General features: G+C 37.5%; 1 protein-coding gene across 2 annotated transcripts in view; it reads left to right on the top strand.

The window, feature by feature from the left end:
• Positions 1–14,909, top strand: part of KLHL5 (kelch like family member 5) — a 61,451-nt gene that overhangs the window by 20,492 nt on the left and 26,050 nt on the right. For both annotated transcript variants that reach the window (XM_084900866.1, XM_084900865.1), the window contains 3 exons: positions 7,848–8,030; positions 11,955–12,091; positions 12,613–12,809. In XM_084900866.1, coding sequence (XP_084756992.1) covers positions 7,888–8,030; positions 11,955–12,091; positions 12,613–12,809 — 477 coding nt within the window. In that variant the 5' untranslated portion in view covers positions 7,848–7,887. The remainder of the gene's footprint in view (positions 1–7,847; positions 8,031–11,954; positions 12,092–12,612; positions 12,810–14,909) is intronic.

Raw genomic sequence — 14,909 nt, 5'->3', positions numbered from 1 at the left:
CCATGAGAATTTTAGACCCTATGTAACAGAGTTATCACCTTTCATGTGAACTACAGGTTCCTAAGAGCTTAACTCATGATGAATTCTTAACGGGGTCAGCAAGGTTTACACGTGGCCCAAATACAAACACAGTTTACACTTCCCTTGATTTGGCAGCTTTGAATTTCTGTAATTTTTGATATTTTTAATTGGGGGAAACCATTTCAAATTTTGTTTGTAAAGTTAGACTTTAATGTCAGACAATTTTTTAGTCAATATACATAAAATGTTACTGTACTTTACAAATACCGAAAACTAATAAAATAACACAGTTAGTACTGACTGGTGCTTACTATTCGTGAGGCACTGTTCTGAGCATTTTAGTATATTAACTCCTTTAGTCTTCACAACAGATTTCTGAGCTAGACTGCTCCTGTTATATAGGACGGAGCAAAAGTAGGTTTACAGTTGTTCATATAGAAAATAATACAATAACTAATAAATAATAGTACAAGAATAAACAGTATCCATACCCACGACTGTAAACCTCTTTTTCCCCATCCTGTATTCTAACTTTACAGATGAAGCCAGTGAGGCACAGAAAGGCTAAATAACTTGATCAAGGTCATAAGTAAAATAAAACTGCACTTAAGAAAAACAAAGTTTATATTTTTATTACAGTTTTAGATGTATAGAAAAATTGTGAAGATAGTATATGGTGAGTTCATATATACCCAATTTCCCCTGCTATTATTATTTACTAGAGGTCCGGTGCACGAAATTTGTGCGGGGGGGGGGGGGTGTCCCCCCTCAGCCCAGCCTGCACCCTCTCCAATCCAGGACCCCTCAGAGGATGTCCGACTGCTGGTATAGGCCCGACACCAGCAGTCGGACATCCCCCTCACAACCCAGGACCACTGGCTCCTAATCACTTACCTATTTGCCTGCCTGGTTGCCCTTAATTGCCCCATCTCACCAGCCTGATCACCCCTCACTGCCTCTGCATGCCAGCCTAATCACCCCTAACTGCCCCCTCTGCCAGCCTGGTCGCCTCTAACTGCCCCCTGGGCCAGCCTAATCGCTCCCAACTGTCCCCCTGCCGGCCTGCTCACCCCTAACTCCCCCACTCCTGCTGGCCTGGTCACCTCTTATTGCCCCCCCCCCCCCCCCCCCCCCCGCCAGCCTGGTTGCCCCATGTAGCCTGCTGTTCAGTCATTTGGTCATCCCTTACTAACCCCCCTGCCAGCCTGGTCACCCCACAAAGCCTGCTGTTCAGTGCTTGGTCTTCCCTCACTAACCTCCCTCCCTTAACCCCACTGGCCTGGTCATAGATAGCCATCTTATGAGGGTGTGATGGTCAGTTTGCATATTACCTCTTTATTATATAGGATTAGTTTGGTGCATCTATTATTATTAATGAATTAATATTGATATTTTATTGCTAACCAAAGTTCATACTTTTTTCAGACTCTTAATATCTACCTAATATCCTTTCTCTGTTATAGGATTCTATCCAGAATAACATGTTATTATTTTTTTTTTTTTTTGATTTCAGAGAGGAAGGGAAAGGGAGAGATAGAAACATCCTTGGTAAGAGAATATCATTGATTAACTTCCTCCTGCATGCCCCCTACTGGGGATTGAGCCTGCAACCCTGGCATGTGCCCTGACCAGGAACCAAACCATGACCTCCTGGTTCATAGGTCGGTGCTCAACCACTAGGCCATACGGGCAGCCAGGCAACATTGTTATATTTAGTTCCTCATGTTCCCTTAGTTTCCTCCGGGCTGTGACAGTTTCTTTTGTTGTGTGTTTTTGTTTTACTTTTTATTGATTTCAGAGAGAGGAAGGAAGAGAGAGAAATAGAAATATCAATGATGAGAAAGAATAATCTGTCTGCTACCTCCTGCATGCCTCTTACTGGGGATTGAATCAGTAATCCCAGCATGTATCCTGAAATGAATTGTGACCTCCTGGTTCATGGATCAGTGCTCAACCACTGACCAACACCAGCCCAGGGACTTTCCTGGTTTTTGATGACTTTGGCAGTTTTAGGAGTACTGGTCAGATGTTTTGTAGAATGTCTTAATCAATTGCGATGTGTCTGATGTTTTTCTCATAATTAGACTGGGGTTATGAGTTAAAGGGAAGAAGGCCACAGGGATAAAGTACCATTTTCATCACATCATATCAAAGACGCATACTACTTTCAATGTAAGAAACATTCACACCTGTGAAGAATTTTTCTGAGTTTATGTGAGCCAAAATGTTGACAAATGCTGGGAAGCAAAATCACAATGGATTGAGATAATGCACTGGAGAATGGCAGTTTTGCACCTTATTTTATACATTACAATCAAAAGAGGAAGTGTAAGTGGGTTACATGAAATCCATTGGTGATGGATTAGAGAGGCGGGAGAAATGAAAGCGGAGGGGGAGGAGAAATTCTGGGATTGGATAAAAAGTAGACACATCTTTTTTCATAGGTGGATGGAGGATAGTTAACAGCCAATGATTAACTCGCTAACAGTGAGGGGATTTGTGGACTCCACAGAACAGTGCCCGTGCTATGAGGGATCCAGTAAAAGGAAAATTACTTTGACATTCCAGCAATACGTTACAGTAGATGCAAAAAACAACAGGCTCAGTTAAGGTAAAGATTGACCTTTGTCAGGAAAGATAGCAGCCTAGGACATGACTACCCACCATAAACTACTTTTAATTTAAAACGTTTTCATTCAGACCATCCTATGTGGTTAGTTTCGGTCTCTGGGTTTGTAAGGCCACCATACAGGCCATCTCTGAGCTTGTCAGGATAGCATGTGGCCCCTTTTAGTCCACACTACCAACTTGACCTACCACTGCTATTGACCTTAATCACTTGGAAATAGCTGCACTTTGATCCCAAACAATTAATATATAGAGTTCGTGCTTCCATACCAGTAGGCAGTTCTCTGTGACTATTCATTTAATCACCTTTTCAACTTGCATTAACTAATAGTTAATGATTTATTAACAAACCAGTGTCACCTCTCCCCAGTTAGTTTTCTTAGCCTGGTTCTGGAAAATGGCAAGCCTGGCTGGCTTACAGGTCTATTCTCTTGCCCCGGCCACAACTCTTTATCCAGTCAGCAGACCTGTCTTTTTGGTTCCTTGCTACTCAGTGTTTCAACCACAGATATCCTTGAACTCTATTTCTTGATAAGATGGTTTGCTATTCTTTGACTCAACCTGAAGGCAATTAGGTCCTCCTTCTCTCCCAGCAAGGAGTTATCTTCATAATAATCAGCTTTTCTCCAGAGCTGTCTCCATTGTCTTGACCCTCTTATTGTCTCTGCATCTCTTTGTTTAAACCAGTCTGTTAATTACGGTTCAGTTTGAAATTAAAAAATTTCTGCACTTCCTCATGAAAAGTATTTTGTTTCCAGAGATGGCAAAGAAGTTTAACTATAATGTACTCATGTGTAGGACAGATATGTGGCATGGTCTTCCCTCATACATATATACCCAAGTCATAATATAGATTCGCTTGACATAAGCAATGGAACCTCTTCCTAGAAAACAGTGTCCGTGTGTGTGTGTGTGTGTGTGTGTGTGTGTGTGTGAAATATTTTGTATATAGTTCAAGGAGTTCATGAACCCCCTAACACCTATCTGTATGCTATATCAATCACCATTCTTAGTTTTAAGCAACTGAACATTGACTGACTGACTCAAACAGAATAAGAATTTATTGGAATCATATTACTCCTAGAACAGCTGGAAAAGCTAAAGCAATAGCTTAGGAAAAAGAATAGGCACCACAGTTGCACAGTTGGCCTCTGTAATTCTAAATTTTTAAGGCAGAAGACCCTATCTTTATGTCATTTATTATATTTTACTTTGATACATTTTTAAAATTATATGTATTAGGCATGAAAGCATTCACATATGGCATAGACACTTGTATGCACATTGCCCTATATCATTTGGTCATTTAACTTTAGAGAGTATATTATTAGAGATTAAGTTAAAATGCTATAACAGAAAGATTCAGAAATATGGCAGCTCAAAGGAGATAGAAGTTTATTTCTTACCACCTAACATATGGCAAGTGGCCCAGGGTAGCTAGTAGCTCTGCTTCACAAGTTCACTCAGAGACTCGGATTCCTTCTATGTTGTGTCTTCATCCTGTAAAGTGTTTTCCTTTCTTTATGGTCAAAATTGACTCAGTTCCCCTCCGCATTCTAGCCTGTGGGAAAGGCCAAAGACCAAGAAGGAGGACATTAGTCAAATAACGCAATCTGGGTATATCAGTTCTGCTCACATTCCATTGTTGAAAACCCAGCCCCATGACCACAGCTAGTTGTAAGAAGCTCAGAAATGTATTCTCTACCTGAGTGTGTAGCTGTGTCCAGTTAACACTCATTACTGTTGTACAAGTGAAGAATTGTTTGGGGGTCAAAATCAGCGGAGTTCAAGAGGTGAAGACAGCTGAATAGAACTCTTCCAAGTTCTTTGGATTTAATTTTTTTTTTTTTTTTTTTTTACCACATTGCATCATTTTTATCATAGAGACACTGAAAAATAGAGTAGGCAAAAATGAAAAAATGCAAACAACTAATTTCCCTGCCACCCCAAAATAATCATGAACAATTTGGGGAAGTGTACTGCCAGTATGTTTTCTAAACATACACAATAAAAAGTGTGTTTTTAGAATTAAAATCTGAATCTTATTGTTACATACTATTTTGCAACCTGCTTTTTTTGCCCTAATATAAATATTGATTAAGACTCTGGTTGAAAAAGACAGAAGACCAACTCAACTGACTTAAGCAAAAGCTAGAAATTTTTGCCTCATATATGTAAATTGAAAGGCCAAAAACGGAGCCCAGCTTTAGACATGGCTGGATCCAGATACTCAAATAATTCAGAAATCTATTTTTCTCTTTCTCTAGATTCTGTTTTCCTTTGTGATGGCATTTTCTCATGTGGCAGCCACGAGTAGCTTCAAGTTTTCTTTTTATCAGCTTAGCAAACTCAATGGGAAGAGAGTGACTTTTTAAAGAACATCAACAAACATCTTGAACTTAATTCTGATTGGCCTTGTTTGGATCATGTGGCCACCCAAACCAATCATCAACAAATTCATTTTCTAGTCATTTCTGAGAATGTAATATAAAGTATAAGAAATGTAATACAAAATATAGAAACCCTAGGAAAGAAGTGCTTGATTTATTTACTTCACTTTATCTTGTCCTAGAAAGGATTTGTAGCTTGTTAAAATTAGTTTTTCTAATTTTCTCTCATCCTTAGATTATTAATACTCATAATAATTGGTCAGTATTTTGACAGAATAAAACTAAAATTTTGTGCTTTTGAAAAATGTTTTAAATCTTCAAATTATTACTCATCAAAGCCACTATTCTTTGTTTTTGCTTATGTTTTCTGTTAGATTCTAATTCTCACTTATTTGTGTAAGCAACATATACATTACTCAATACATTTTTATGTTAATGATCTTAAATGTAAAGTTGAGTATATAATACTGAATCTTCCAGATCATCACACCAGTAATATTCATCGTATACAATACATCCTTTCTAGAAAATTTATATTTTGCCTTTATTATCTTTATTGACAGTTACCTCCAAGAACATTTTTTTAGGGCCCATATTTGTTTGGCACTGAAAGTGCACTGGGCTGGGAGGATTTGGTAGAAATATGTATTAGTCAGGCACTGCTAGCTTATAGCTCAATCCAATGTGAGAGTTCCTTGAGTTCAGTCTATGGGAGTGTTCTTATTTGAGTGTATTTTACCTCTTCCTTCATCTGAGTCCTCAGTCCTGTCTATTCAACTCAGGGGCGGGGGCGGGAGTGGGGGTAGAGAAAAGAAGAAGGGAGGGGAGGGGAGCAGAGGGAGGGAGGGAGAAAAAGGCATACCTGCTCTTAGCCATGTTAGCCTGGTGTTGACATATTTCATTCCATCATAAGTCTATACCTATCTGCAAGAAAGGCTGGGAAATGGAGTCTAGCTATAGTATTACCAGGAGGAAAAATAAAAAAGCTGTTGTGTTGAACACATAGCAATCTGTATGACAGCCCTGTTTCTGCCTTGAACAAATTCTGTGACTTCTGGCAAGGTACTTAATCTCCTTGCTTCAGTACCCTTTACTTTAAAATATCCAGTGATTTTTTTAATAAGGTTATTAGATATTTATATTAAGAAATTCTCTTAAGATTTAGTGAGGCTTGATTCAACAAAGCATTTGTGAGAATCATAAAATCCTTAAAAATGAACCTGCTGAGAAATGAGAACTTAGTTATAGCACAGTTGGTAGTTTTATAGTTAATTGCATAGCCAATAGATGTTAATTACTTAATTCAAGAGATTATGGAAAAGAGATCTTGGAGGACAGGGAGAAGGTAATGAATTTATTATTTCACTAGTGGCCTGATGCAGATTCATGCACATTAAAGGAAATTAATTAGAAGAAATATTTTAATGTTGCTATTCGCCCTTTCTCTATAACAGAAGTGTCAACTAAATTCACAATTGGTAATGACAGGTTGAAACACACATGTGCGATTGGCACCAGGGAGAGCTTTATATGTATTGCCCATGCATGAGTCAATGTTTATTTTTCAATTTTTCAAAGTGTGTGTCATATGTACCAGCCAATAGGTCAGTCGGATGGACAAATGGTCGGTCACTTAGCCTTTTATATATATATATAGATTCTTTTTCTTTTCTTTTTTTTTTAATTTGGGTGGTTAGGTGTTTCTTTTCTTTAATATATTTTATTGATTTTTTTACAGAGAGGAAGAGAGAGGGATAGAGAGTTAGAAACACCAATGAGAGGGATTCATCGGTCAGCTGCCTCTTGCACACCTCCTACTGGGGATGTGCCCACAACCAAAGTACATGCCCTTGACCGGAATCGAACCTGGGACCTTTCAGTCTGCAGGCTAATGCTCTATCCACTGAGCCAAACCGATTTCGGCTATATATATATAGATTCTTAATCCTAATCATTTTAATTTTTGCCATTAAGAAATCATATGAAAACAGAACTCATACTCTTCAAATTATAATTTGGAGATTTCAAATAATTTTTCAGTTTGGCCATCAAAGTCCTTTAACCTGAAATATAAGTTATAATTTATCTGGACTTTTGAAGACTGAGCAGAAAATCAAATAAATTATTTATAGCATAGTTTTTTATGATAATATTTTCATATTTTAAACATCTTATAAATGAGCTATTGAACACAATCCATTTTTAAAGTAAAGAATGACTTGAATTTATATTTGCCTTCCTTACTTCAAAAAATGATCTCTTATACCTAAATATGTTAGGAGGAATATCTATTAATATGAAATCACTTGGTTTTTTCCAACAGAGATGTGTTGACTAGAGAAGAGACCACAAAAGCAGGCAATACAAAGAATATGTATAGCTGTTCACTAACAGATGTCACATTCACTCACAATGCTTACAGGACACACATATGATTTTGAAAGACGCTAATGAATGATTATATATTAACTATAGGCCAAGTGCATGAAATTTGTGCACGGTAGGGTCCCTAGCAGCTGCCGGCTACTGGCCTGGGTCTCCCTTCCCTGGCTGCCGGCTGCTAGCTAGGGCCTTCCTTCATTCCATGCCACCCCCTGGTGGTCAGTGCACGTCATAGCAAGTGATTGAACTGGTTGGTTGAACTCTCAAGAGGACACTTTGCATATTAGGTTTATACAAACCTAATATGCAAAGTGTCAGTAGCATCAATTATTTCTAATACATTTAAAGGTTTTAAAGTGACTCGCTAGACTACACCTTTTTAATGTAATAGTGATATTTCAAAATGTTTGTTCTCTTTCTTTTCAGGACTTCCAATAGTAGTCAGACATTATCATCCTGCCATACTATGGAGCCATGTTCATCAGATGAATTTTTCCAAGCCCTTAATCATGCTGAACAAACATTTAAAAAGATGGAAAACTATTTGAGACACAAACAGTTATGTGATGTAATTCTAGTTGCTGGTGATCGCAGAATTCCAGCTCATAGGTAACTATTTTTTAAATTTGTGTGTGAACATTTTCTTGATAATTTAGTTATGTATGTTTGTTGCAGGAGAAATCAGTGGGTTCAGTTTCCCTGACTCTAGTGGGGTTCTTGAGGTACCACTGGAATAAGCATTTCCAGAGGCCCCCACGGGAGAATGAATGTTTTTTATTGGCATGGAATTATATTTATTGGGTTGCAAAGTCCTCTGCCCCTTCACCCAGTGCTGAAAAAGGTACAGCTGGGGCTCCAGCAGAGCCCAAAGCAGGGCCAGTGTCCAGATTATCCATTCCATGGTGGAGCTGGGTCAGGTAACATCAGGTAAGTTAAAGTCTATTAATCCATTATAGACTTTTGGAGTCCACATGGCTGTGGGCCACGTTGTCGAATGCAGAGGAGCCGGGCGTCCTACAACAGGAGTCACAGGAGAGCGGCAAGAGGGAGGTTCCTTTGTCCAGGAGTTTAAATATTCAGGTTTCACACCTTTGCAGTGGCCTCTCCTATTCTAGCCACTAACTTGTTCCCAGGTGTGACTGACAGGTAAACATCTCCCATGGCTCCCAGACCTTACTGGGCATGAATCTATTGTCCAGTCCCTTCCCCCAGCAATCTGTGAAGAACAGACTTGGAGAATGTTAATTGCAGCTTCCTGACAAGGCTGTATAAATGGCATGCCTATATTATTTAGTCTTCCCTTTATTCCTTTCCTATTATGTAATAACCAAATTATTATAATAGTATCCTGTGTGATAACTAATTTCAGTTGGCTGTTAGGATAGAATGTTTTGGGGAAGGGATCTATTGCATGGAATTTCTGCAAAGAAAACAGTGCATATGAAATTACTAGAGGCCCGGTGCATGAAATTCATGCAAGGGTAGTGTCCCTGGGCCTGACCAGTGATCAGGGCAGATGGGGCCTTGCAGCTGCCGACGGGCCTTCCTTCGTTCCATGTCACTCACTGTGGTCAGCACACGTCATAGCCAGTGATTGAACTTCTGGTCTCCCAGTTGAACTCCCAAAGGGACACTTTGCATATTAGCCTTTTTTATATATAGATTACACATCAAATGACCCCAAAGGTCACTTTCCTTCTGTATAATAGAAGCACAAAAGCAAAACACAATAGCCTCAGATCAGTCAGTATTGTTTGGCGTAGATTTCAGTTATTATAAACAGCTTTCATCCTACCTAATTCTATGTATTAAATAACTTTAAGTAAACTCAACGGGAATTAGAGCTGAGGGTATTTAGAAGCAAAAAAGCTGGTCGAATGGAATGGCAAAAACTGTTAAGAAATTTTAAATAACTGCAATTATCCCAACTTTTGTTTGCTGATCTGCAAGAAATATGAAAATCATTGGTGCTAGTGGACAAAAGGTTTTAACAGAACTGAAGTATTATTTCTCGACATAAGAAAAAGAAAAAAAGAGCCATTGAATAAAAAAACAAATCACTTTTCTTTTGATAATTTTATATCCCGTTATTCAGTGTTAATCACTATTATGATCCCAAAGGCTTTTCTATGCCTTTCTAAATTAATTAACACTCTGTCCCAAAAGTTTTGTTAAACCCTCCAAAGTGGAAGTAAAATCAGGAAGAATGGCCTTGGTCTTATAGTTTTCAGTGACTTAATTAGCATGAGATGCTGCTACATACTGTGACAAAAATCCATGTTATAAGCATCAGTTTATTAGAAAACATATTTTAACTTGAATTTCATAAAGGCATCTCAAATTCTGTATTTCCAAAGCAGAACTCATTACCTTGCCTGTCACACATATTATGTAAGCCATCACCATGTCACTAAGTTACCAAGGCAGGAAACTCCTGACTAGTCTCCTTCCTTTGATTCCTTTCCCCCAAATTCTGTTTTCTACACAGCTACTCGAGTGATCCTTAAAAGTAGATCAGATTCCATCATTCCTCTGATCACACTTTTCAGTGGCTCCTCATGTCGCTGAGTGTGCTCACAGTGGCTGTGTGATCCAGCCTGGCATTACCTCTGTGATGTTCTGTCCCAGTGCTCTCCTTGCTCACTCTGAGCAACACTGACCTTCTTGTTCTTTGTATGTGCCATGCATGCTGCTCTGGCGTTTGGATTTTTTCATTGGCTGCTCTTCTGCCTGAATGCTATTCCCAGATCCCTGAATGACTAATTCCTGCATCTCCTTCAATTATTTGCCCAATTATCTCTTTCCAATGAGACCATCTATTTTAACCCACCTCCCACTCTCTGTATCCCTTTACCTGACTTCTTTCCCCAGAGCACTTAGCATTTTTAAATGGACTATAGTTTATTTCTGCTGTTTATCAGTTTGTCTCCCTTCTCTCTAGAATGTAAGACTCAGTGAGAGAAGGCCTCTCTTTTCTGTTTTTTGCACTGATAATATTTCAAGTATCTAGAACATTGCCCATTACTTACTAGGCATGCATACTACTAAGCATTTGTTTGGGGGATAAATTAATGAAAACTAAAGAAAATAAATTTTTCTTCAAAAGCAGAAATCTGAATAGCCAATAAACAGTTGGAAAGATCTTCAACATCACTAGCAATCAGATGAATTAAACAATAATGAGATGCCATTTAATACCTTACAGATGGCCAAAATTTTAAAAATCTGACAGTATTCTGAGACCGTATTAAACTATTATACAATTCTGGTAGGGGTCTAAATTGGCACAGCACTTTCTAGAGCAATTTGGCAAACATTAGGACTCGGCAACCCACTCTTGGGGAGGGAGGATAATGGAATTAGAGAGAAACACAGAGGGAGTTTCAACTATTACTATATCATAATCTGTGTGTGTTTTTAAACTATGAATAAAGTAAATCTATATAAATGTACTGACATAGAAATATCTTCAAAACATATTATCAAATGAAAATTCATGTTTAAAATCCTATATAATCCTATGTATAAAAGCATAATATTCAAAGTGTCGACTGCTCAATCAGTCGTTATAATGTGCACTGACTACCAGGGGGTAGACGTTCTGACCAGTAGGTTAGCTTGCTGCTGGGGTCCGGCTGATCGTGACTGGACGAGAGGGCCAGATGCCCTGGAGCCCTCCCGTGGCCCTTCCCCAGCCGGCCCCCATCAGCCCCAATCAGGATTCAGCAAGACAGCCCCAATCGCCAGCCAGGCAAGGGACCCGCCCATGCACAAATTCATGCACCAGGCCTCTAGTGTGTGTGTGTGGGTAATATTTTGCTTATATGTGACTATCAAAAAGTCTGGACAGAGACATAACTAATATAGAATAATTGTTATTATGACAAAATATTATAGTTTGTAGTGTTGTAACAAAAATATTATAACTTTATAACAATATCATAATAATTAAAATATCATAGAAGTTAAATATAATTAATGCTAAAACCATTCTCAAATATCTCCCATATATTCACTACTTGTATGATTAAATAAAAAAACAGATGATAAACAGAAATCAACCTTTATATTTCTTCCCTTTTTTATATATAGTCAATTTAATGCTGTGGCCTTGTAGCTTTTTTTTTTTCTAGATGTTATAAATCAATATTTAAGAAGTGAAAGAGTAAGTCATTACCTCAGCAGAAAATTTTTAGTAATGATAATTTATTATTCAGAGGAAGGAACTAGAGCATAAAGCAATTTGTCACACTTAAAGTGCATTTCCCAATACCATGCAATTTCTATGGGTAACAAAGTTAGAGAGAAGGGAAAAAAAGTAGTATTCATTTATTTTTTTATTTTCATCCCACTTAGAGTTTATTTCATGTGATTCTCAGCATACAGTGTACTTCCTTGGGGGAAATTTTTTTGGCTCAGTTCACAACATAAATTATTTTACAAATATTGAACTGTGTAAAAGTAGCACTTATTAATGAGCACTAACTTTAATGTTGTCATTGATTTTTTTCTTTTCTTCTAATATGTTCTCAGATTGGTGCTCTCCTCTGTCTCAGATTATTTTGCTGCCATGTTTACTAACGATGTCAGGGAAGCAAGACAAGAAGAAATAAAAATGGAAGGTGTAGAACCGAATTCACTATGGTCCCTGATTCAGTATGCTTATACAGGTAATATAAACTTAAAACCTCTTAGATTTATGTTATCTTATTAGATTTCAGATTTCTGCTTTTAGCCACAGCTAACAGTTAATTCTGCTATTACAATCGCCACCCTTGGTGATACCTGTTTAAGTTAAAACTTGTATATCAGAATCTTTAACGCAGTAATCATAATTAAGCTTTTGAATGATATTTTTAGATGTTAATATAATAATTAGATCAATTCTGTGTGTTTAGAATATTGCATTTAAAATTTGAGTTCTGTATAATAGATATGTTACTAATTAAATCATCCTGTTAAAAGTCTTACAAATGAGTTACTAGTTGTTTATTTTAGCAGAAGTTACAAAAAGGCAAAAGTTATTTTATAGTTAGCATTCTATTATTTTCTTCCTGAATGTCTTAAATCATCTAGGTCTGAAATGCATGTAATGAGTTCTTATTTAGAATTATTATTCTTAACACCAATTAGTTTATAAACTGAAGTTAATATAATTCCATAGTTAATGGAATTTCTCTTTATCATTAAGGCCGCCTTGAATTAAAAGAAGATAATATTGAGTGCCTGTTATCTACAGCTTGCCTTCTTCAGCTTTCACAGGTTGTGGAAGCATGCTGTAAGTTTTTAATGAAACAGCTTCACCCATCCAACTGTCTTGGAATCCGTTCTTTTGCTGATGCCCAAGGTTGTACAGATTTGCATAAAGTGGCTCACAATTATACTATGGTATGTGTTTTTTTGAAAAGCAGGAAAGCGTATGCTCTTTGTCTTGTTCTTTATTGTTGCAGGCTTATCTACATGTTGCTGTCTTCCCATGGCTCTGCCACATGTTTTCAGGCTCAGGTTCACTGTCTAATCTATACTAATAAAAGGTTAATATGCAAATTAGACCAGACATCCTTCCAGATGTCCTTCCGGACAAAGCCACCGTGGCAGGAACCAAGGCAGAGGTGGATAGGGGTGACCAGGCCAGCAGGGGAGGGCAATTAGGGGTGACCTGGCAGGCAGAGTGGTTAGGGACAATCAGGCAAGCAGGCAGGTGAGTGGTTAGGAGCCAGTTGTCCTGGATTGTGAGAGAGATATCCTAAACTGGCCTTCAGACATTCCCAAGGGTCCTGAATGGACAGGGTGCAGGCCAGGCTGTGGATGCCCCCGTGCACGAATTTCGTGCACTGGGCCTCTAGTCTGTTATATTTTCATTGAGTTATAAGCAAAAACACCAAGTAATATTTCTCCTGAATACATGAGTCAAGCCTTAAGTTTTCACAGTCACTAAGAAGCAGAACAGTGGCCTAGGACTGTTCCATACAGGATTTTCACTTCTGTTGTATTTAGAGCAGGATTTCCAGCAAACATTTTATTTGCATGAATTTCACAGTTGTCCACATATTCACTAATGGAAGTTGGTGATAGTGATCATAATGCATTGGTGCAATCCTAGTACAGAATATAGGAGCCTAAAGAGGAGGGTTTTGTTTTGTTTTGTTTTTATCATGGATAAACCTCATTATAAGTAAAAAGTGTTCTTAGTTATATAGAAATATGTTGTTATTAATTGTATCAAATTATATGTTCAAAATAAATCACAGAGGGTGCTCTGATTCAGAAGCCTACAGGATAATGAGTACAGCTTGATTTAGGACAGCGAGAAAATAAGGGCATGTTGAGGGCATATTGTTAGGACCAACAACTGCTTGGTCTTCAATGTAGAGGGATTTAGAAAAGGGAGAGTTGTGGATTTTTAAGGAATGACCATCTGTCCACACTTGGGTCTTTACTCTTGTGCAGTAACTGGAGACTCTTGCTTTAAATGTTTCATTTAAGGCAATACGGCTTCTAAGGGAAGAGAAAATGTGAGCATTTACATACAGAAATACAGTTATCCATATTACTAATTTTGTCAACCTTTAGCTATTTCCTCTACACTCTCCCCCACCCCCAGTCCTTCTGTTGAGTTGTTTTGTCAAGGAATTGACAAGTACTTTAAGAATCTTTCACTGGAAAAATAGAGATCTGGAAAAATTATAAGACCAAATATTTACAACTATCGGGAAGATTAATTCTACCTACCTCATAAGCTTAATGTGAGGATTAAATGAGTTACTAGAAGTTTAGCACTTAAAACAGTGATTAACTCATAGTATACTCAGTCATAAATGACATCATCATAATTGTCACCACATTATATAAATTTTACTCTCTTCAACACGGTAGGGATTTATGTGAGTGGACTAAAAGCCCTTATACAAAAGCACAACCTTTCTTATTTGTTTTTATCCCTGTGGTATAATTACTTTTCAGAAATGTTCTTGTTCATAATGGTCAAAGTGCTTCAAGTGAAAAAAATAAGAGATTGTACAACAGGGCAATACTATACAGACTTAGCATGGTGTTAGGTTAACGTCTTAAAATAAGTCCTTTCATAAGACTTTTCCCCCTCCATCTTTATTCTTCCTTGTAGAGTTGTCATTTTAACCTTGTACAGTTATCATTTCAAGGTCAAATACTTTTTGGAATAACATTAATATAAATAAAATAAAGCTGTATTTTTTTTTAACTTTTATAATCAATTCATAATTTAAGTAAGATGTCTTTCCTAGGAAGGAGTTTTATTCACATAAAATATTTAGGTCACTCCTGTTGTTTACAGTAGAGGCACGATTGCTGCTTTTTTAAGCCTTAGACATAAATTAAATTCAAATTAGCTCCATGTTCTTAAAGCTCTTCTCATAGCCAAGAAGTTGGGGTAGGGATTTTTTTTTTTTCCCTTTCAAGCCATTATTTGATATTATTCAGTTGCAACAGAGACATGAAATTGAATTCTAA

Source organism: Pipistrellus hanaki (assembly GCF_964339955.1).
Source record: "Pipistrellus hanaki genome assembly, chromosome: 1".
Classification (NCBI taxonomy): Eukaryota; Metazoa; Chordata; class Mammalia; order Chiroptera; family Vespertilionidae; genus Pipistrellus; species Pipistrellus hanaki.
This window is presented reverse-complemented; position numbering and strand designations above follow the sequence as displayed.